At 32.8% G+C, this 21,885-nt stretch overlaps 1 protein-coding gene across 2 annotated transcripts in view; it reads left to right on the top strand.

Annotated features, from left to right (window-relative positions):
- Nucleotides 1-21,885, top strand: part of FSTL5 (follistatin like 5) — a 741,602-nt gene that overhangs the window by 107,628 nt on the left and 612,089 nt on the right. Inside the window, exon 3 of one of the 2 annotated variants that reach the window (XM_027597352.2) lies at nucleotides 6,043-6,073. In XM_027597352.2, coding sequence (XP_027453153.2) covers nucleotides 6,043-6,073 — 31 coding nt within the window. Of the gene's footprint in view, nucleotides 1-6,039; nucleotides 6,074-21,885 lie in introns of both variants that reach the window. The other variant, XM_027597351.2, reaches the window with a different exon arrangement.

Genomic DNA, 21,885 nt, shown 5'->3' with positions numbered 1-21,885 from the left:
TGATTTACGCTTTATAGTATAGAATAAGAGGACAATTCACTGTCTAATGTTTATAACTCAATGCTGTTATGATGGAAATGATTCACTTAGTATTTAGATAGTTTCTTCTCTTTCTAGAGACCTTGTACTTCTTAGTAAGAAGGAAAGAACCAAGTAAACTATGTTTGAAGATACTGTGGCCAGACATTTAATTTTAGTGCTTGATAGAGAGAGATCAATTTTTGTGTTAGAGGCATCATGAGATGTTAGTAAATGCCATGCTAAAATACAAATACTAGATAAGAAATATTCTTAATAATACCTTCTAGAGTAATAGCATTCTGCCCTTAAATGGTACTAACAACCTATGCATTAGTGTTATTTGCTATACTCTTGTTTGCCTAGATGCTTTAGGACCACTGCATCTCATTTTAGAAATTCCTGTGTACCCCAACATGACTTAATTTTACACTGGCTTAGCTAAATTCCATTTATTATGTTGTATTTTTTTAATATTTAAGACATTATGTTATGCAATCATGTGTTCCTTCTGAATCCACACTACTGCCCAGATTGTCTTTGCCAATCTCTATCATACTGTCTGCAAGGATCTATTTATTCATTTCTATCATTGAGCTGGATTTCATGGAGTCTATTTGTGTAATTACTATAGTACTTTGGGAATTTTTCCAAGAAATCGTGTAGTACAAAGTAGAACACAAATGGTTTGCTATTATTTAATTTTGATATGTAGCCAAGATATATTTTTTTTACTTTAAGACAGGACCAATTGATCAGAAAATCTTTTGAAAGAATATTAAAGTTGAGTTATACCAAGGGATTGGCATTCTACCTTTGCGGACAAGATCTACGTTTTCTTAATGTAAGAATGTTTTTCAAATGTATCATGAGGACAGGGTAACAAATCTTTCTGACCTCTTAGGAGTTCTCACATAATTAAATAATCATAATTTTCTCCTTAACATTTCCCCATTAAAAAATTAACATTTAAAACATGAAGTAATAGTTTATAAAATAAAATTGTGGAAAGTATACTGCCAGGTGAATAATGCAACATTTTAGTCATAGAAGCAAGTTGGAATAGTTATTACTTTGAAAATCCTAAATAATGCTTACTAAATATCTACTGACATTCTTCTAATACAAGTTTTGCAGTGAATGAAGAAGTTTATCTTTATTTTTTTCTTACTTTGCAGGTTTGTTATTCTTCTCAGTCCATTAAATTAACTTCTATTTTTTCTTTAAATACATGCTTCTTGAACATTTCCAGTTTATAGAATATTTAAGGCTATTTTCATTGGTAATTTATGATTATATACAATTATATAAATAGAGAATTGTGTTTTAAGAAAAAATATAATAAGATATGATATCAGTGAGTATTAAGCCTATTTGCCTATAATTAAAATAAAGATAATATCCGTGTCATACAAACTTATTATGGCAAATCCCAATTAGGATTTTGACAATAACAAGCTGTCCTATTCACCTATTCTCATAAAAAGCAGTGCATTTAAAATCTTCTCTATCTCCTCAGATTTCTGAGAAATCATCCTACTTCACCACTCATCTGACTTCTTCTAATAGATAAAGGAAACAAATCCTCAGAGACTAAGTTTTTAAAATTAATCAGATCAAACCTATAAACTTCTTGCATCTATGACCCCACTTTCTGTGCCTCCCTGTTATATTGGAGGAATTGGTTCTCCTCCTATCTAAATGTCGCCACTTATATTCAGTGTCACATTCAATAACCTTATGAAATCCATCATATCCTTTCTCCCTGTTATCATAATCCGCTCCATTTCTACTATGTATCTCCCATATTTATACATTCTCAATTCTCACTGATTTAAATAATATAAAACTAAAGATGAAACAAAGAGATAAACAAAAACCAAACACCATACCTATATGAATTTCACTTAATCACCAGTCACACACCACCCCAGGCCTTTCCTTCCATGCATTTTTCTCCCATTACATTTTTACTATGTCATGCATTTCTCAATTTCCCTCTCCTTCCTTGAGTAACTTCAGTTTTACTTCCAAACACATAACACCACAAAAACGTGTTTGTTTTTTTTTTTTTTTTGAAGTCAATGATTCCATTTATGCCACTTTTTTATTTTTTTTAAGAGAGAGAGAGAGCGCTAGTGAGTGGGGATGGGGGAGGAGGGACAAAAGGAGGAGGAGAGAGAGAATCTTAAGCAGGTTCCACAACCTGTGCAGAGCCTGAGGCGGGGCTCCAGCTCAGGACCCTGAGATCATGACCTGAGCTGGAATCAAGAGTCAAACGCTTAACCGACTGCAGGCCCTTAACCCAGAAGCCCCTCTACCACTTTTTCTAATGGGCATTGCCTTGGATATAATCGTACTTGGTCTGTCAGAAGAATTCTATGCTATTGAAAATCTCCCCCCTACGTAATATATTCCCTGGGATTCCATGATTCCATGCCCCCCTTTTTTCCCCTCCTCTGATGTGTCTATCCTTCTATTCTCTTCTGTTGGCTGATTCACTTTATATTTTTCTTATGTTGTTTCCAATACTTAGTTCTAGATCATTCAACTCTACTATATGTTCTCCAGATGCAGTACTGATGATATATACACATGGTGGCGATTTCTAAATTTATATGTCTTGCTGAAATATCTCCCGTGAGTTCCAAACATTTTAACCATCTGCCTACTTTGCATCCGCAGAGTGATATTTAAAGTAAAATCAAAGTCAGAATATTCAAGCATAAAACCCATGAAAAATTCAGGCTCTTTACTCTTAAAAGACAGAGTAGATAAGGATTACCTTAAGTGTCTAAGCAACTAGAAGGAGGGAGAGATGAGGAAGATGAAGAAGATGAGAAAGGTGGTGAAAGAAGTAAGGGAAGATCAGAAGTTCAGTTCTGGATGTGATAAGTAGGCTGTTACTAGATATCCAAGTAGAGATGTCAGAAATACGGTTAAGTACACGAGGCTGAAGTTCAATGGTGAGAATTGCCCAGAGATAAATACATTTGAGAGTCCTTAGGAAAAGGATGGTGGTTAAGGCCAGAAGACTAGATAAGATCACCAAAGGAGTGAAGTATATATGGAAGAAAGGGAAGGGCTCAATGTCGAGGAAACCAGTGTTTAGAAATTGAGATGTGGAGGAATCAGTAAAGCAGATGGGAAAGGGGTGGTCAGACAACAGGAGAAAAATTCACAGAGTGAGACAGTATTAGAAATCAAGTGATGAAGTATAAAAGTGTTTTTCTTTTTTGGATACCTTTCTCATCTTAGAGGCAACTTCATCCTTCTAGTGACTCAGATCCTTGAAATTACCCTCATCTATCCTGTATCTCATACCCCAAATTTATTCTATTGGCAGTTCTGGTATTCCAACTGCACTGCTACCACACTGTTCTGTGCCATTATCACCTCCCACCTGAATTACTGCTATTCTTAATAGCCAGAATGATTCTACCTAAATGCAGTTCAGATAATGTTACTCCTCTGAAAAGAACCTTTCATTGTTTTCTCAGCTCTCTTATTGTTAGAGCCAAAGATCTAACAAATGCCCCAGGTACTAATCTATCCCACACTTACTGGCTCCTGTATTGCATTTCCTACCAAACTCCTCTTAGTCTAGTCTAGTCACACTGGCCTCCTTGGTAGTTTTGACAACACCAAGAACTTTTGTACCTAAGGAAGTGTGCGATTGTTTTTCTCTCCTAGAATATATTTCCCCCAGATCAATCCTCGGAATATCCTCTCATCTCATTCAAAATTTTATTCAAAATTCATTTTATGAGTTGATAGACATTTGGAGTCTTTCCATAATTTAGCTATTGTTGACAATGTTGCTATAAAAAGTGGGGTGCATGTACCCCTTTGAATCTGTATTTTTGTACCCTTTGGGTACATACATAATAGTGCAATGCTGGGTTATAAGGTAGTTCTATTTTTAACTTTTTGAAGAAACTCCATACTGTTTCCAGAGTCGCTCTTGCCATTTACAATGAAATGGCTGGAGCTAGAGTGTATAATGCTCAGCAAAATAAGTCAGAGAAACACAAATACCATTTGATTTCATTTGTGTAGAAATTCAAGAAATAGAAATAACAGATGAGATAGGGGAGAGAAAGAAAAAAAAGAGACAGGGAGGCAAACCATAAGAGACTCTCATCTATAGAGAACAAACTGAGGGTTGCTGGAGGGGAGGTGGGTAGGGGAATAGGCTAAATGGGTGAAGGGTATTAAGGAGGGCACTTGTGATGGGCACTGGGTGTTATATGTAAGTGATGAATCATTAGATTCAACTCCTGAACCTAATATTACACTGTATGTTAACTAGCTAAAATTTGAATAAAAACTTGAAACATAAAAAAGTCATTTTGTCATTGTAGACCCAAGTAAAATTGCAGTCACTTACTCTAAAACTACCTTCTATGGTATATCTTTTTTCTAAATAGAATTTACTAACATTTATGCAGTATGTTACTTTAAGGACACATTTTTGTTTTGTTTTGTTTGTTTTGTTTTATTTCATTTCTGTTTTGTTCATCCTTTGTAGCCTTATCATCTGGAGCAGTTTCTGGCACATAAAAGCAATCTATACATAGTTACTCAAAGAATAAATGACTAAATGAATGGCGAAAGAAAAGGAGAGAGGACAGAGAGACAGATTTTTTTTTTTTCATTAGCAAATATCTCTTTGGAAAGCTTAAGCTTGTTGATCTTGTATGATGAAAGGATAATATAGTTTTAAATCAAGTAATTTATATTTAAATTTTAGTTTTAATGAACAAGAGATACTCTAAATTAAAAATAAATCAGGACCGGAAAAAATAAATTAATTAACAAAGGACAGTACAGGATCCAAAAACAAAGGCTAGGGGCGTCTGGGTGGCTCAGTCGTTAAGCATCTGCCTTCGTCTCCCGTCATGATCCCAGGGTCCTGGGATCGAGCCCGGCATCGGGCTCCCTGCTCCGCGGGAAGCCTGCTTCTCCCTCTCCCTCTACCCCTGCTCGTGTTCCCTCTCTCACTGTCTCTCTGTCAGGTAAATAAATAAAATCTTTAAAAAAACAAAAACAAGGGCTGGATAAATTCGGACAAAAGAAGTAGCACACAAAGTATTAAAGTTTAATAGAATCGTACATTGGATGTGCATGTTCCATAAATGTACATTTGTCAATATGCATTTTTATTCTCAAATCTGACTCTTGGATTAATGACTGCAGCAAAGTAAGTTCTTATTTTTCACGATTTTCATAAATTTTATCAAAATTTTTTGGCATTTGTACATTTCTGAAGTTCTATTTATATATGTCATTCTTTATGAGAAATACATTTCAAACTCATTTTTAGTGTGAGGCTCTGAAACTTACACAGAGTAAACTATGCTTGAATATTAATTGAGAAGGTATAGAGGGCACAATTTCTACTTAAGAACTTGAAAGCAAGCTAATTCTTTTGGGGTTGCCTGGTAACTAATAAGGAGTATGTCAAATTGAAAGACAGGTCTGACTAAAGCAGCCTTTGAATAAATAATAGAATTGTTGTCAACTTTAGCCTTCGAGTAGTGAGGCAGGGACAAATTCTAAATTAAATTGAAGGAAAGACAGTTGAAACGTCTTTTATAGTTTTTTAGTGAATTGTCCACTGTTTGCCCTTAAACTTTTTTCCTCACCAACAATTTGTGATTAATGCAGAGACATTGAAAATAAATTCTGAAGACATGATTCAATATCTGTTGAAATTAAATGAAATGGCCTAAGGCATTTGAGAGGCATGATTATTTACTATTCATTACCATTTATTTATTTATGAATCCATATTAATATAATGTATTAGTTTCTTAAAGAAATATATGTACAGGAAGAATGATTGCTACTTTGATAAAAGATTGGACCTAACTGTTTTTTAAGGTGAGGTTTGTGTTATGGTGACTCCAGGGTACATGTGCAACAAAATATCTTGACAAGTCTTTAGTTACCATGATCTGTTATATCAGGCTGTTGATCACATACTCAGATTTTGACCTATTTCTGTTTTAATTCCAGCAGGAAAAGAGTCAAGACAGTTCAAGAAGCAAAGGTAAGAGATGACTGTTTTAAGATCATAGTTTCATCAATTCATGTAAGTATAGAAGAAGAAAAAAACTGACTGAGCTTTGAAAATATAGCTAAAAATGAGAAAACATTAAGAACTCAAAATCTTCAATGTGGTTTTAAAGCCATTGTGAGCCCTTTGGGAATTCTGCAAGGTCACTGGGGATCCTCTACTGAGATTTCCTTTCTTCATATAGTGCTGGTTGGAAACTTCAACATATTTTTCTGTTAACTCTCTGATTTGTTCTCATGGAATTCCTCCATCAGTCATTGTCCATAAGAGTTGGTGTTCAGTTATATCTATGATTTAGCAGATGAACTTTAAAAAATATGTCTTATGGAGAACCAAGCGCTGTTATCTCATTTTATTTTCTATGAAAAAGCAAGACAATATTTATATGTTAAAATTTGGTGGTAGCTTTATGGCATAGTAAACTCTAGTCAGACATAAGGAAACTCTTTTCCCCACAATGACATTCTTATGTTTTGATGTTTATTGTTGAAATAATAAATTGCTCTAGGTAGGATTATTATCCTACAGCAAAAGGTTTCCATAAATTTGTGCTCCTGCTGATCATAATCATGAAATTTAACAAATTTTTCCTGGGTTAATCCTTCTGGCCTCTCCCTTCAGGTGCTGGCCCTTCTTATTGTACAAGTTGGACATCCTCACTCACCTATCCCTTTCCGGTATTATTTAGTCACGAGCCTGACTGTGGAATGAAGGACAATTTCCCTATTTCCTTCCATCCTGTTTTGCATAGAAAGATAGGTTTATTTTTACTTTACTTTTTTTAGAGTTCTACAAAACCGAAACAAACCAAAATTAAAAAAAAAAAAACAAACATGGAGAAGTTACCAAGTTTACACTTACTTCTGAAAAGATGAAAGGGCAGTTATTCTTCTGAGGGTCTCTAAATTGATGACATCAGTCTTGCTTACTAATAACAAATCCGAATATAATCTCTGCACATTTCTCTGCAACCAACTAAATTACACAATTTGTTTTCCATGTTTGGTCATCTGTGTGTGTCTGTATTACTGAAGAATATGAAAAGACATACTTTTTTTTTTTATTTTGCTAGGTATGTTTTATTCAAATGAATTATGTAAGACTGCCCTTCCAGGGATTCCCAAACTGTTTGTGTTCTTTCTCAGCAAACTGAAGTATGTCTTGCTATTTTATATGTGAAATTATTACACTTATTTATCCTCAAAGCACTCATATTAACTCAAAGTTTCATACCTTTGTGTTGCAAAAGGGAATTTCTATTCCAAGATGTGATGTATGATGTGCATTTAAATGATATATACATTTTAAGCATACTGAGCATCTTCCTTCTCAAGAAGGGTCCCAGTGTTTCAGGTTAATCTTAAATCATATTTATAATTCTGTTATAGTTGAAATAAGTTTAGTACAGCTTTCTTCTTGATGCTTTATTATCTTGGGATATATAAATCCTATCATCTGAAGTAGTAGAAATTATGTTTTTTCAACTATCTGCCTAGGAACATGTTTTCTTTTATAATGTAATAAAATTTTGAGATGATGCTTGTCACTTCTTTCACTGTTATTGGCTGACACATGTTTCAGAACTCTCATATTATGGCTTCTAGGCTACTGAGTTGTAAGTAAATCAGAGACATGCTGTTTTGTCAGGACCTGTACCCTAACTCTACTTGGAACTCAGTATTTTTCTTGACTGTTTATGGGAATCATCTTGAAATGGTATTTTACTGCAAATTATAAATGGCCACTAAAAATGTCTTTAGGGGCACTTGAATGGCCCAGTCAGTTAGGTGTCTGCCTTCAGCTCAGGTCACAATCTCAGGGCCCTGGAATTGAGCCCCATATTGGGCTCCCTGCTTAGTGGGGAGTCTGCTTCTCCCTCTGCCTTACCTCCTGCTTCTGCTCTTTCTCTTATGCTATCTCTCTCTGATAAGTAAATAAAATCTTTAAAAAAGTCTTCAATGTCAATATTAAGAAAAAAAGAATTGACTAAGAGCAATAACTTACCCATTGGTAGATGAGAAAAATTCTAAAAATCAAATATTGTATGTATTTTGGTAACTAATTATTGAAATGTGAGTTATGTCCTCACTTGATGTTAGTAATCAATTCTCAGCTAATAATTCCCTGGACTTCTGATGAATTGGTAATCTTATTTGTCAGAACATGTTTATTACATAGTCAAGAATGTATGCGGAGGAAGTCTTTAACCATTTGATTTTCTGCATTCTGTACCTATTCCTGCTTATGACAATAATCCCACCCACATTATACCAGTGACCTGAAATCACCTTAATGCACAAAGCAGTCCAATGACAATCGACCAGTCTTTCCTCTGTGTACAGGAGATATATATTGAAATGTTTGGAAATTTGCAAGTCTATCTCTGATTAATTTTTTGACATGCACACATGCTCTTATTCTAATATTATTTTGAAATGGCATAGAACCCAATTCTTATATATTCTAAAATTATATATATATATATATATATATATATATATATATATATATATATGGAATTCAACTGACAAAATGAATTTTGGTTCAATAGTTAGTATACCATCGACTTCTCAATTGATTTTCACATTTAGATTGCCTATTGCTATATGAATTAGAGCCTAACCTGTAATTAATACACAATTTTGAGGTTTACAGTTGTTTAAGATATCTTTTATTAAAATTACATTGACGATTATAGCAGTAAAATAAAGACAGTCTTAACAAGTTTAAAAGAATTACTAACTATTCAGAAAGTCATATTTCACACTGCTTTTCAGTGACATTACAAATATGTTAGGATAGAGTATATTATGTGTTTAAAATCCATTAAGAATTTGATAAATATTATTAGGAAATAATTTCCTTTGAATAATGGTTCTAATATAAGGAGCACAAGTCAGTTACCCTTTACCAATATATCTCAGGGGAGTATTTTATTTTATTTTATTTATTTATTTATTTATTTATTTATTTATTTATTTATTCTCAGGGGAGCATTTTAATCTGTGATTTGTTTATTCATTTATATTTAAGAGCATCTCTCTAGAGTTCTGAGTGATAAAACAGTAACAGTTTTTGACAAAAACTTAAATGATTCTTGTTTTACAAAGAGCTTAAAAATTCTGTCAGTTTAGTCAAGTTTTTAATTTTCCAAAAATAATTTAAAATACAACAACCAGAAGGGTAATATCATTGTGGAAAGCTTGCATATGATTATGCTGTAGCGTGCTCCTGAGTATCTGCTTTACTCTAGCTCTGTCATTAAAAGAATGTTTGTTCCTTCACCAAAAAGATTCAGTTCTTTTATAATGCAGTTTTCCCTTCCTCTCTTTTCAAGTGGAAACTTGTGGCTTTCTCATTCAGAAGTGATAAAAATAAAATATATTCCCGTTTCATTGCTAGTTTTTGTTGGGAGACAATTGGTTCCCTAACAGTCACTTATATGGTATATCATTGACATCTATCTTTTGTTAAATATCTACTAGATGTCAGACACTGGGCTGAGTTTTTTTACATATATTACCTCATTTTAATCCTCAAACACACATTATAAGGTAAGATTTAGCATTCAAACATGCCAGCATATTGAGAAATCACATCTAAAGTAAATAATTCAGACCAATATTATCATCTTGTTCTATTTTTAAATGGGTCCTATTTTATTTAACCAATTTACTAATTATACACTAGGTACATTTAACATGCTGTTATTAGCAAAGCTTTTGACATTTTCATGGATTTGATATATATGAATTTTATTATTTATGCATTATTTTTCTTTAATAGTATGGTGTTACAAATATTTCCCCTACTGCCAGTTTATATAAATACTGCTCAGGGCTTTGTAACTTTAAGAAAATTTTGATAATAATAGATGTGATATAGGAATGTTCTAGGGGACAGGTGTGAGAATTGTGACAGCTTGTTCAATAAATGCTTGTGATCTTTGACAAGTGACTTAATCCTCCAGAAGTAACTTCTCTTTTATAGTTTATATTAACATAACGTACCCCATGATATCAAAAGCCCTTTTAAATATATGAAATTCTAAGGCTTATACTTCTATAAAGATATTGGACAATGCTATTATTACAAACATCCTTCAAAACTCTTAATTCTCAATAGGTTCTACATGTCAAATATTATGTCTTATACAATTGTGTGTGTACAAGAAAGGTAAGCTGCATCATTGTTCTCCCTGTGGTACATACATACATTCTTGTATACAGTGAGCAATGAAGGTCAATATTATGTTAAGACCATACCTAATCAAATTAAAGGTGTGTGTTTGGAACAATAAATGATATTAAGCCTATAGTCTTTACATGTGAACACACACACACACACAAATACACATACATGATATTTACTTTTATACAACCATACATTCAGATTCTCTTTTATTTCTTACATTACAAAATTGCCAATTGAGGGCACTGAAAATGATCTGATACATACAGGGATATATATATATAGATATATAAATAGATAGATATACATAGAGATACGCACATATATATACCTATATATAACATATATAATATGTCTCTATATAACATAGCCATATATAAATATAATATTAAATTGGAATTGGAATGCTAATAAACTCCTAACCTGGGTTGCCTGAGTATTCAGAGTCTCTTCACTAGAATAATCTTATAGAGCTCCTGATGTTAGCTCACTTCTTCCAGGTTAGGTAACTAGTCAGGAATAGTTATTGGATAGGAATGGACCTTCAAATTTGTATTACTGAAAGCCACTGGACACATTACATTAATAAATGAAACTGTCATATAAAACTGAAAGATGGTAATTCATATATCTGAGACTTTTATGAGACTCTTTGTCGAATTGTTGGGTATCTTTCTGTTTAAGATATAAAATATAGCCAGTACAATAGTAATGCCTGAAATGGAGACTGTTACCATTATATGAAACTCAGAGTCACTATATTTGTAATGAATTACAATATCATACTAATGAATGTTAGGTTTTTTGGTATTCAGTTTAGAAAGCTATTTCTGAGACAAATAATTGTAGGATTTACAAAAACTGTGGTTTTTGTCTATCATATTCAATGGCTATAATCCTTAGGAAGTTTAAGTATCTAAAAGACAAGAAAACTCATGTCTAGAAGATGTCAACCAAAAGATTGTTTTGTTTGTTTATTTGTTTGTTTTTGGCAAACAGTAATGCTGGATAAACCCCAAGCAAGTGGACTTACAGCAGTCTTGTGATAATAATTACTGAAAAATAATTAAATGTTGTAAAAGCATGTGAGGGAGTGAAATTTTTTTTATAATAAGACATACCTTGTTTTATTACACTTCATTTTGTGCTTCACAGATATTTTGTTTTTTTGGTTTTTTTTCCTTACAAATTAAAGGTTTATAGCAACCTTGTATTGAGCAAGTCTATTGGCACCATTTTTCCAACAGCATTTGTTCACTTTGGGTCACATTTTGGTAATTCTTGCAATATGTCAAATTTTTTCATGATTATTATATTTGTTATGGTTATCTGCAATCAGTGATCACAACTCACCGAAAGCTCAGATGATTTAGTGTTTTTTTAGCAACAAACTATTTTTTAATAAAGATATGTACATTGCTTTTTCAGACATGCTATTGCACAGTTAACAAACTACAGTATAGTGCAAACCTAACTATTGTATGCACTGGGGAATTAAAAAATTAATTTGATTCACTTTATTGTAGTTTTTATTTGCTTTATTGTGGGTTGTCTAGAACTTAACCCACAATATCTCTGAGGTATGCCTGCCATGTTATAACACAGCAATTGAATTACATAAAAAAGTTGTATTTTCACTCTATTTATTTTATTAAAAATGTACTTTTAAAATTAATTGGGGGTAATATATTCTCATGAATGCTTATCGGTTACCTTGTTGCAAAATATCAATGTCATATATGTACCACTTCATAGTGTATGATTGACTAGCAACTCTTTAATTACTAATATGAGCATATCACATATTTCAATCCATTTCATTTTTTTAAAGATTTCATTTATTTATTTGAGAGAGAATGATATATATAGAGAGAGCATGAGAGAAGGGAGGGTCCGAGGGAGAAGCAGACTCACTGCTGAGCAGGGAGCCTGATGCGGAATTGGGACCTGAGCTGAAGGCAGTCGCTTAACCAACTGAGCCACCCAGGCAATCCATTTCACTTTATACCTAACTTAATATGAGTATGGAACGATTGTTGTAAACAGATAAATTAAAAATGTAATTTCCAGTTACCATGAACACATTGCCATACTTTAACGATTTCATTAGGTGACGTGTGTTACATTTATGATTTTTTCTTATAAAAAAACTGGTCATAATTCTTTATCTGAGTGGTGTTTTTGTGATAATGTGAGTTTTGAAATAAAAATAGTAATACATAGATGCAAATTCTAGAAGCCAAATTACTATCATCATGATAGTATTCCTTACTTTGACAAACTTCCAAAAACATAATAATTTCAGTTCTAATGCATAACTCCATAAAAAATAAATTCAGTATAAATAATCCAAATGATGCTCCCAATACCTTACTAAATAACTTTCAAGTAGTATAGATTTCAATATAAGTAATAACTTATCTCAGGGAATTAAGATTATATTCATTATCCATTCTTTAAACTCCATGTGACCAACTTGGTACAATTTTAAATGATCTTGGTGTATGTCCTCCTGCCACAGCAAACAGGAAGACAAACCACCTTCACTACCTAATGATGCTATTATCATCAACCAGAAAAGGTTTCATAAAGTATCTGATTCTATTCCTCATTTATGCAATGAAGAGCTCATTTTGTATTGTGCCAAACACATCATCTCTCCCCCCCCATTTTGCATACATTCCCTAGTTTTCCAAAGGATACTAATAAATCATCTTGTCCAATAGATCATTTATTTTGGTTTCAAGGTGATTAATTTTGCCACTCACTTTGCCCACCAGGAGGCAGTACTAACTAAAAGAAATGGAGGCATAATCCCTTTGTTGATACTGTGAAAACAACCCAGAACACTTGGATTTAATTCTTTTTAATAAAAAAATAATTAGAAAATAATAATTCAATGCTGCATGTCATATCAAATTAATATTGTTCAGGCTTTTATTTACGTAACTCAATATTTTACATACCTGTACACTAATATCTCAACATTGATCTTTTCAATCACCAACACAAAAAATCTTTATTATCTAGACTTTGCAAAGCTAAATATTTAAGTTTTTTTTAAAAAATTCACAGTCTGAAACAGTTGAATGCCATGTTTCAAGAAAAATGATGTAACACTAACCAAAATGTGTTGATGGCTTCATTTATTTAGCTTAATGAAATCACTTCATTTAGTTGCAATGGTTAGCTTTAGTGAAAGAGTAGTTTTTGAAATTGTTATGAAGATTACATGTTTTTTGGCAAAAGTCCCTGTTTTACCTACCAATGAAAAACTATCAGTTTTCCTTTTTACTTTGTCTCCTCAGGTTCTTTAAACATGAAATTTGACTTTATTAAAGAAGACTATATTTACTTTGGTTTTTAAAATATATATTTCTTTTTTCTTCCAATTTAATGTAATAATATTTAAGTATCTTGTAAATATTTGATTTTTTAATTATAAAGTTAGAAATTCTGTATAAAATGAGTTATTACTTTGTGATGTTATACTCAGTGACTTCTATGACCTGAAATAGACATACATTTCTTTGTCTAACTATAATAGATTAATTTGGAATTTTACCTATTATGTTAAAGGCCAAATAATATCCCTTTAAAATAATTATAAGATGCATTTTGTAGTTTTAATTTGTTATATCGGCAACATTCTTTTTCAATTACTTAATTAGATATAACTGTTTTTATTGGAAAATGGATGCCATCCTACTAAAAGTAATATCGTTGTTTCTTAAATTCTTGGTGCATGGACTCCTTATCCATTAAACACTGGAAAATGAGGGAAAACTTTGGTCAAATATGCTGCAAAATTTTTACATAACCCTTTAGTGATGCTTATCTTTGCATCATTAAGCATTTTCATTGTATTTGATCAAGGATCTCTTTTTCCCATCACAGACCTTTCAAGAAACAGTTATTTTGATTCAGAGCACTAAAATTACAAGAACCACATTCTGAAAAGCATGAATTTGTGTAACACTTTTTTTTTTAAGATTTTATTTATTTATTTGACAGAGAGAGACACAGCGAGAGAGGGAACACAAGCAGGGAGAGTGGGAGAGGGAGAAGAAGCAGGCTTCCCGCGGAGCGGAGAGCCTGATGTGGGGCTCGATTCCAGGAGCCTGGGATCATGACCTGAGCGGAAGGCAGACGCTTAACGACTGAGCCACCCAGGTGCCCCCACTTTTTTTTTTTTTCTTAAGATCTATCACAGGGTTTGGACTCAGCATAGTTAGGATCAGTTATTTACAAAATCCCTGAAAAGAAAGTCTGGAATAAAACAAAACAAAACAAACAAACAAACAAACAAACCCACAGTGTCTCTTTTTTCAAGACGTGCAGAAATGCAAGAGATACAGGGAAAATTGTCTCTTGGAGCAGTTAGAATAGTAGGGGCTCTCAAAACCTACTCAATAAACATTTATAATTGCCACCACGACCATCATCATCCATAGAGTGTTTTTTTTTCCCCCTTGGTTCTCCTCTAGGGCACTAGTGAATGTAAAACATAGCAAGTGCAGGATTCTCTTGTTTACAGCCTGTCAGTTGATGTTTCCTGGAAGGGTACATGTTTCTGAACTTGCTTCTGGGGTAAAAGAACTGCATAACTATATAGCAGATAGATGCACAGAGAACAACAGTATTTTTTCTCTTTACAATGTTAATGCATGGTCATTTTGAAAGTCAAACACATTCCGAGAGTTGAAAATAATTACAGTAATTCACAATTGTGTAAATATAAGTGCCAGCCACGTCAAGGCAAATGGTAAGATATCAGGGTTTTTTTGAAGGATAATACACTATAGGTTAATTGATTAAATTTAAATTTAAAATAATAATAATGATAAGTGCCAGGCCCCATGTAAGGTGCTTTACTTGCCTTACCTTGACTTTATATATTTAACATTTATGAGTACTTCTTTATTGTCAGGTCTTCTGCTAACTGCTTTCCACATATTATTTTATATAACCCTCAGAAGAATTTTATATACTTACAAGAGAATAAATTTTGTTGTCAATCCATCTATCTAAAAATGACCATCATTACCATTTTGGTATATGTGAATTCAAACATTTTTTACATATGCATATATTTCATTAAAAAAATAAACAACCAAAAAAACCCCCACAAACAACTTAGTATCCGTTTGGAAGTGTTAATGGATAACCTTGTTTCTGAAAAGTTTGCAAATGCTTTGTGATGGATACTATGAATTTGTTCACCCAACAACCATTTCAAACACCAATTAGCATGCTTTCTTTTTATAGACTTTTTACAGAATCTAGTAAATTAAAAGTTACATTTTCCAGATTTCCTTGCAGTTCGCCTTCTGGATGTGTTTTAGGTTTTTACCATCCAATTCATACAAGCATGGCCTTTTATGAAATTCTTATTATAAAACAAGCACAGTTTTGGGGAAAGAACTTTTCCTTTCACAGCCAATGGCGAAAACAGTGTAGTTCTGAACTCAGCAACTAGGGTGGTAGCTTACTTATGTATTAGTCTTGATAATGTCAGAGGTAGTGAGCCGTTTGATATTATAGGTCTATGGTGGGGTTTTAAAAGTTGTTTCTAAGAGCTCAATACACAGCCCTTTCCTTCAATCCTGTGAGCTACTTTCTATATCCTTTAATATATCTCTTTTACTTAAATAGGGCAGAGTCTTTTGTCTGTAACAAAGAGCCTTGATCAATGCATTGGTCCATTCTAGGACTCCAACAACTAGGGACCTGGTATGAACGAAGTAAGTAACCAAGAAAGCAAACCTATCTGCAAGTCTGAGGCCAGCAATGACAGCCAGGAGATGTACATTGTTATGCTCAACTTGCAGAGCAAACATGCATTGTTCAGACATGTCTTAAAACCAGGTGGTCCTATCTAGCTTGCAAGCATAACAGTAGGGAATTCTTAAGTCAGATGTCATTATGGTTCAAATGGTTGCTTATTCAAACTATTCAAACTTTTGTGTTGAGCATCAACTGTGTGTCAGACACAGTTCTGGGAACTGGAGATACAGTAGTGGGCAAAACAGGAGAAATATTCTGCCTTCCTGGATCTTAGATTGCAGTTCCTAGGCAATCTGCCCTTATCACAGGATGGTCGCTATTTTCAAAGAACAGCTAAAATCTCATGAAAAGCACAGACAACTTTTCTTCTCTGTTTGTCTTCATGCCATCTCCTTTCTCTTCTTTACCTCAGCACCTCTCTAAGATTTAGTCAGACACCAACCAGTACCACAGGGGATGGAGGCAAGAGGATAAAGAGAAACTGATAAATTAGAATCAACTTGATGAAGGATAAACTCCCTCTCTGAGAAGTTTAACTGCTGCTACATCTGACATATCCCCCAGACCGTCAGACCTTAGGAGGAAATAATTCCCGATTCAGCAAAAATGTGTGTTTTTAAATCTTGCCCCCAAATCTCATCCCAGTAATTCAAAATCATAGGGATTAAGTGGTAATTTTTGTTATGTAATTCTCATGAATCCTTAAGGGGAAAGAACTGATTATTTTTTGGCTCTATTTGGTCTTCATCAGCCTTTTTTTTTCTCTCAGGGAAATAAAGTAGCAATGCTTTCATAAGATGGCTTAGAGCGCACAGCTGTTGGGCTTATGGTTTTCCTACAGAGGCATCATTACTTGTCCTCGTTTCCATGTGGTAATCTTTCTGTTTTATTATCCTCTCACAGGCATGGTTGAACATCATTACCCCACTATAATTTTTAATAAATAGTGTTTTAAATTTCTCCTTGAAAAATCTTGATATGGAGGATATTATATATATAATTATATAAATATATAATATATAAATAATATATAATGTTAATACAAAATACTAATAAATAATATATATTATAACTAATATGATTTATATGATATACCATGATACATAATGTATTGTGTAAATAATAGTATTAATGCAGTCATAATACTAGGTGATCATAGATGTGATTTATTTTATGTTTGTGTATTTTTTTGTTGTTGTATTTGTGTACAGGCTTGAAAGGAGAGCTGATCTACATCAATCTCTTACCATGTATCACACATCTATTTATTTTATTTCTTCAGCTCATTGTATCTATAAGAAAGCTCTGAGAAGTAGGCATCATTTTATATGTATGGAAAATGAATCTTGAAGGTTAAGTAACTCACTGAATATTATACAGCTAATAAATGCTTAATTTAAAAGAAACTTACCGCTTTTACTTGAGATTGTCATTCTCACAGTTATCCCTATGCATCCTGTTGCATGTTGGATAAATCTATATATGAGAATATGGTCATTGTTTGCAAATGCACTGCAAACAATATAAACTACATTGTTGCAAGATGGTAAGTCCTGTCCCCTCAAAAACTGAATAAATAGGTTAATTATTTAAATGTCAGAGTCCAAATGGAAAAATCATGTTTTATAGCCAATAAAAAAAGTGCACGGGTTGAACAAATTAAATGGGAGACAAACTTAAACCTTTGCCCCAAAATAAAGAATTTAATTGTTCTATGATTTAAAAAAATGAAAGATTAATTTTATTTACTTCAATATTAATTATAAAACAAAACAAAACATTAATTACTTCTTATGAGAAGCCTGATAAGGCAATAATCACTTGGTTCAATCAGCAAACGGCGCATGATAAATATGTGCTGAAAAAGCATAATTTTTACTTGAAATGCTTTTTTGTTTGTTCTTTGTGTAGTTTGTTGTTGTTATTGTTGTTGAATGGGAAATACCTTCATTCTCTTCTCTTCTGCCCAGTTAAAATAGAGTCAAATTGTAATGCCGGGTGATTAGGTCACACTACCCAGGTAGAAACCTGACTTTGACATTCACTAACCATGTAACTGCAGGCAAATTAGCTCATTAGTTTGAACCTTATTTTTCTCTTCCTTAAATAAGAGACAATCAAGAGCACTCATCTAATTGCACTGATGTGAAGAATAACTATGATTACATATGGAAGTGTTTGGAACAGTTTCAGCACATAGTTAATACGTTATAACTGTTAGCTTAAATACTATTATACATTACTGAGTGATTTGACTTATGAAGTAAGATTTGGGGAATTGTTCAATACCTATATTATGAATTATCTTGGATAGGAGTAGAAATATCTGTAATAAGGAAAATGATTCCTTTCAACATTCATGTCATTCACAGCAGTAAACTTAATCATCCGTTTTTCTAAATATTGGATTTAATTTTGATGTAACATTTTTTTCAACAACATAAGTCATTGGCATTATCTATACTGTGAGTTTACCCATAAGATTTGTGTTCCATGACCTTTATTAATCAGGAGATGAACGTTCAGTATTATTTATTCAAATTGAATAAAAAGTATAAATCACTTATTTTTTCAATTTCCCTATAAGTTTTCTCATTTATAATTTGGGGATTTTTTATACGTTTTTCTTTGAGGATCAAACAGGATAATGAATGTAATAGTATATGAAAAGTACTTAGCACATTACCTGGAATCTCATAGGTATTCAATTAATGTTAAGTCTAAATCAAATAGCAGTTTATGAATATATATATATATATATATAGATATCTGTGTATGTAAAAATATAGATTTCATATTATATATAGTATTAGATATATATAATTCACAATAATTTCAGTAAGCTCATCTAAAATGAAATATATTTAAAATAAATTTGTATATTTCTATACATATATACTTATATATGAAGAGGTATAAAATTAAATTACTTTCTACCTTTGGAGAAGCTACCATATATTATAACACACACACTCACACACAAACACAACCCATTTCTTTATGGTTAAAGTCAGGACTTAGATGGTTTTTGTATCTCTTTTAAAATACTAGAGGTGCATTCTTCATAAAAGTTATTCAGAAAATATTTGTGAATAAAGGATGAATGAACTAGAAGCCATATTCAGTTACAAAATGTCAGTATACTTTTATATGAGAGCATTTCATGCAATCCATGATGAATTATTTAGAGTATTTTTAATTAGAAATGTGATACATTATTTTTTTCTTAAAATTAATTACTTTCACCAGTGTTCTTTGTTAAACAGTAGCAAATATATTACCTTCTCCATTATCTTTTTCAGTGCATAATCTAGACAAGCAACATGGCATAGTTTATTATTAGCTTTTTATATTTATTGTCATACATAGTTTTCATTTAATTTCAAGAGTTGAGGTTTGCAAATGTGGAAGCACACATTTTCATCATGAATTAAAAAAAATGAATGAGTATGCATGTCATATGTTTAGCTAAATTTTTAATGAGTAACGTACAAACTATGACCAGTGGAAACTTTTTATTTCATAAGAAGACTTAAGGATGATATGTGTATTACCAAAATTTAATTTTCCCCAGTTGAAGGAAAATATGTGCCTTATCATTAAAAAATTCCAAATTTCAGATGCAGAGAGAAAGAGCTTTCTTCATGGCTGACTCACAAAGTCAAATTTGCAGGCCAAAAACAATTTGTGATAACATTAAAGGGCTATAGAACCAACAATAGGAAGTTGTTTAAGTGTTTGATTAGGATAAAGGTTTTTACATATCAGTGGGTTAATTACTGTGGCAATGCAAAAAATAACATGTAAACAATTTAGACTTTTAATAGATTATTTACTTATTTTCATGTTTCATTATTGAAGATATTATTCAGTATGGAATTGATGGAGATAGTGAACATGGCAGCTCTCTACACTGAAATGAAAAAAAGGAAAATATGTTCCTCCCTCAACATGAAATATTAACACTGGAGACCCTGAAGAACAGGAACTGGATCTGAACTTATTTAGAATGTTTTCTCAAGTTTTCTGGAACGTAAGAAGGAACACTGAGTTAGCAGATGGCATTGATATATATATTTTTTTTATTTAAGGAAATGTAAAACTACTGGACACAAAACAGAAGTATTAGGCAGATGGGCAACAAAAAATATGGTAATCTGATTTTAGTATCAACAATAGTGAAGTGAGGAATGATCTAGGTTGCATTTATGTTTTCCAGTATGTACTAAAATATATCAGCAAGAACATCTTACAATTATTTAAGAATTATTTTTACCCCATATGCTGCAAAATAAGAAAACAATTATCCACAAATAAAATGATTATCAAATTACTGTCACCAATTAATACAATGTTAGGTGCTAATAGGATTTTTGGAAATTAATGGAAAACAATATTCTAACAATGAAAACCTACAAAGTTTGGCTCAACCTGTACTAATTTGCATAGTCTTGTTTAATACATGTTTAAACAGGTCCCACTCTAAAATTAGTGGGGCCTGTACCAAGAGTACAAATAAAGCATTCCAGCCACCTACCCCCACAACTTGGTTTGCACTCTTCTTTTCTTATACGTAATCGCATGCCCTTTTTTTAATCCTTCCACTTCTTGGAAAAATTTTAAAAACAAAAATATGCCCTGAGAAGTCAAGCAGAGAAGACAATTATCATATGGTTTCACTTATATGGGAACATAAGGAATAACAGGGAACACCACAGGGGAAGGGAGGGAAAACTGAATGGGAAGAAATCAGAGAGGGAGACAAACCATGAGAGCCTCTGGACTCCGGGAACCAAACCGAAGGTTGTGGAAGGGATGGGGGTGGGAGGATGGGGAAAACGGGTGATGGGTATTAAGGAGGGCACGTGATGTGATGAGCACTGGGTGTTGGACACAACTAATGAATCACTGAACACTACATCAAAAACTAATGATGTACTATATGCTGGCTAACTGAACATAGTAAAAAAAAAAAGAAGAAAGAAAAGAGAGAAAAAAATATATATATATATATTTATATATATATGCCCTGAGAAGTGATCTGTGCAGGTCCAGGAAGTAGGCTCAGAGAAATTGTTAGGGAATTCTGGGGACCAGTCACCCCGAGTAAGGTCTGGAAGAGAACAAGGTACAGACTTGGACATAGTCCCAAGAACTGCTTGCCTAGGGAGGGCCCGAAGGGTTCTCTAAAGCAAGGGGCTCAAGACAGGAACCCACTGCCTACTCCCAGTCAGTACTGCTTTAGAAGGTGTAATGAACTGGAAAATGCCACTTAGAAAGGGTACAGTGAGCAGGGAAATGTGCATTAGGGAAGCTTAGGAAAGGGGACTACATTTAAAAGAACAATGGGATAAAACCATATTTTAAAAAACTTGGGAGTTTGATGACTTAGTTATTAAATCTTTCTATGTTAGGAAAAAGTGCTATCCACCATTGTCTCATTCTCTAAAATATTTTACAGTTCTTGCTGACCCCATTCTGTGTTGATTTTTATGCTGACTTAGTAAGTGGTCTGCTGGAAGTATGAAAATAAGTAAATTAATTAAAAAGCGCACAAAATTAGGGTGCCTGGGTGGGTCAGTCAGTTAAGGATCTGCCTTTGGCTTAGGTCATGATCCCAGGGTCCTAGGATCGAGTCCTGCATCAGACTCCCTGCTCAGCAGTAAGCCTGCTTCTCCCTCTCCCTCTGACACTTTCCTTATTTGTGCTCTCTTTCTCTGTGTTAAATAAATAAATAAAATCTTTTTAAAAAAAAGTAAACAAAATTATGTGCCTGATGGCATTGGTGTTCTAAGATGAGCCCGCTT

The sequence above is a fragment of the Zalophus californianus genome, chromosome 2 (genome assembly GCF_009762305.2).
Source record: "Zalophus californianus isolate mZalCal1 chromosome 2, mZalCal1.pri.v2, whole genome shotgun sequence".
Classification (NCBI taxonomy): domain Eukaryota; kingdom Metazoa; phylum Chordata; class Mammalia; order Carnivora; family Otariidae; genus Zalophus; species Zalophus californianus.
The sequence above is the reverse complement of the archived record's forward strand: the minus strand, read 5'-3'. Positions and strand labels throughout refer to the sequence as shown.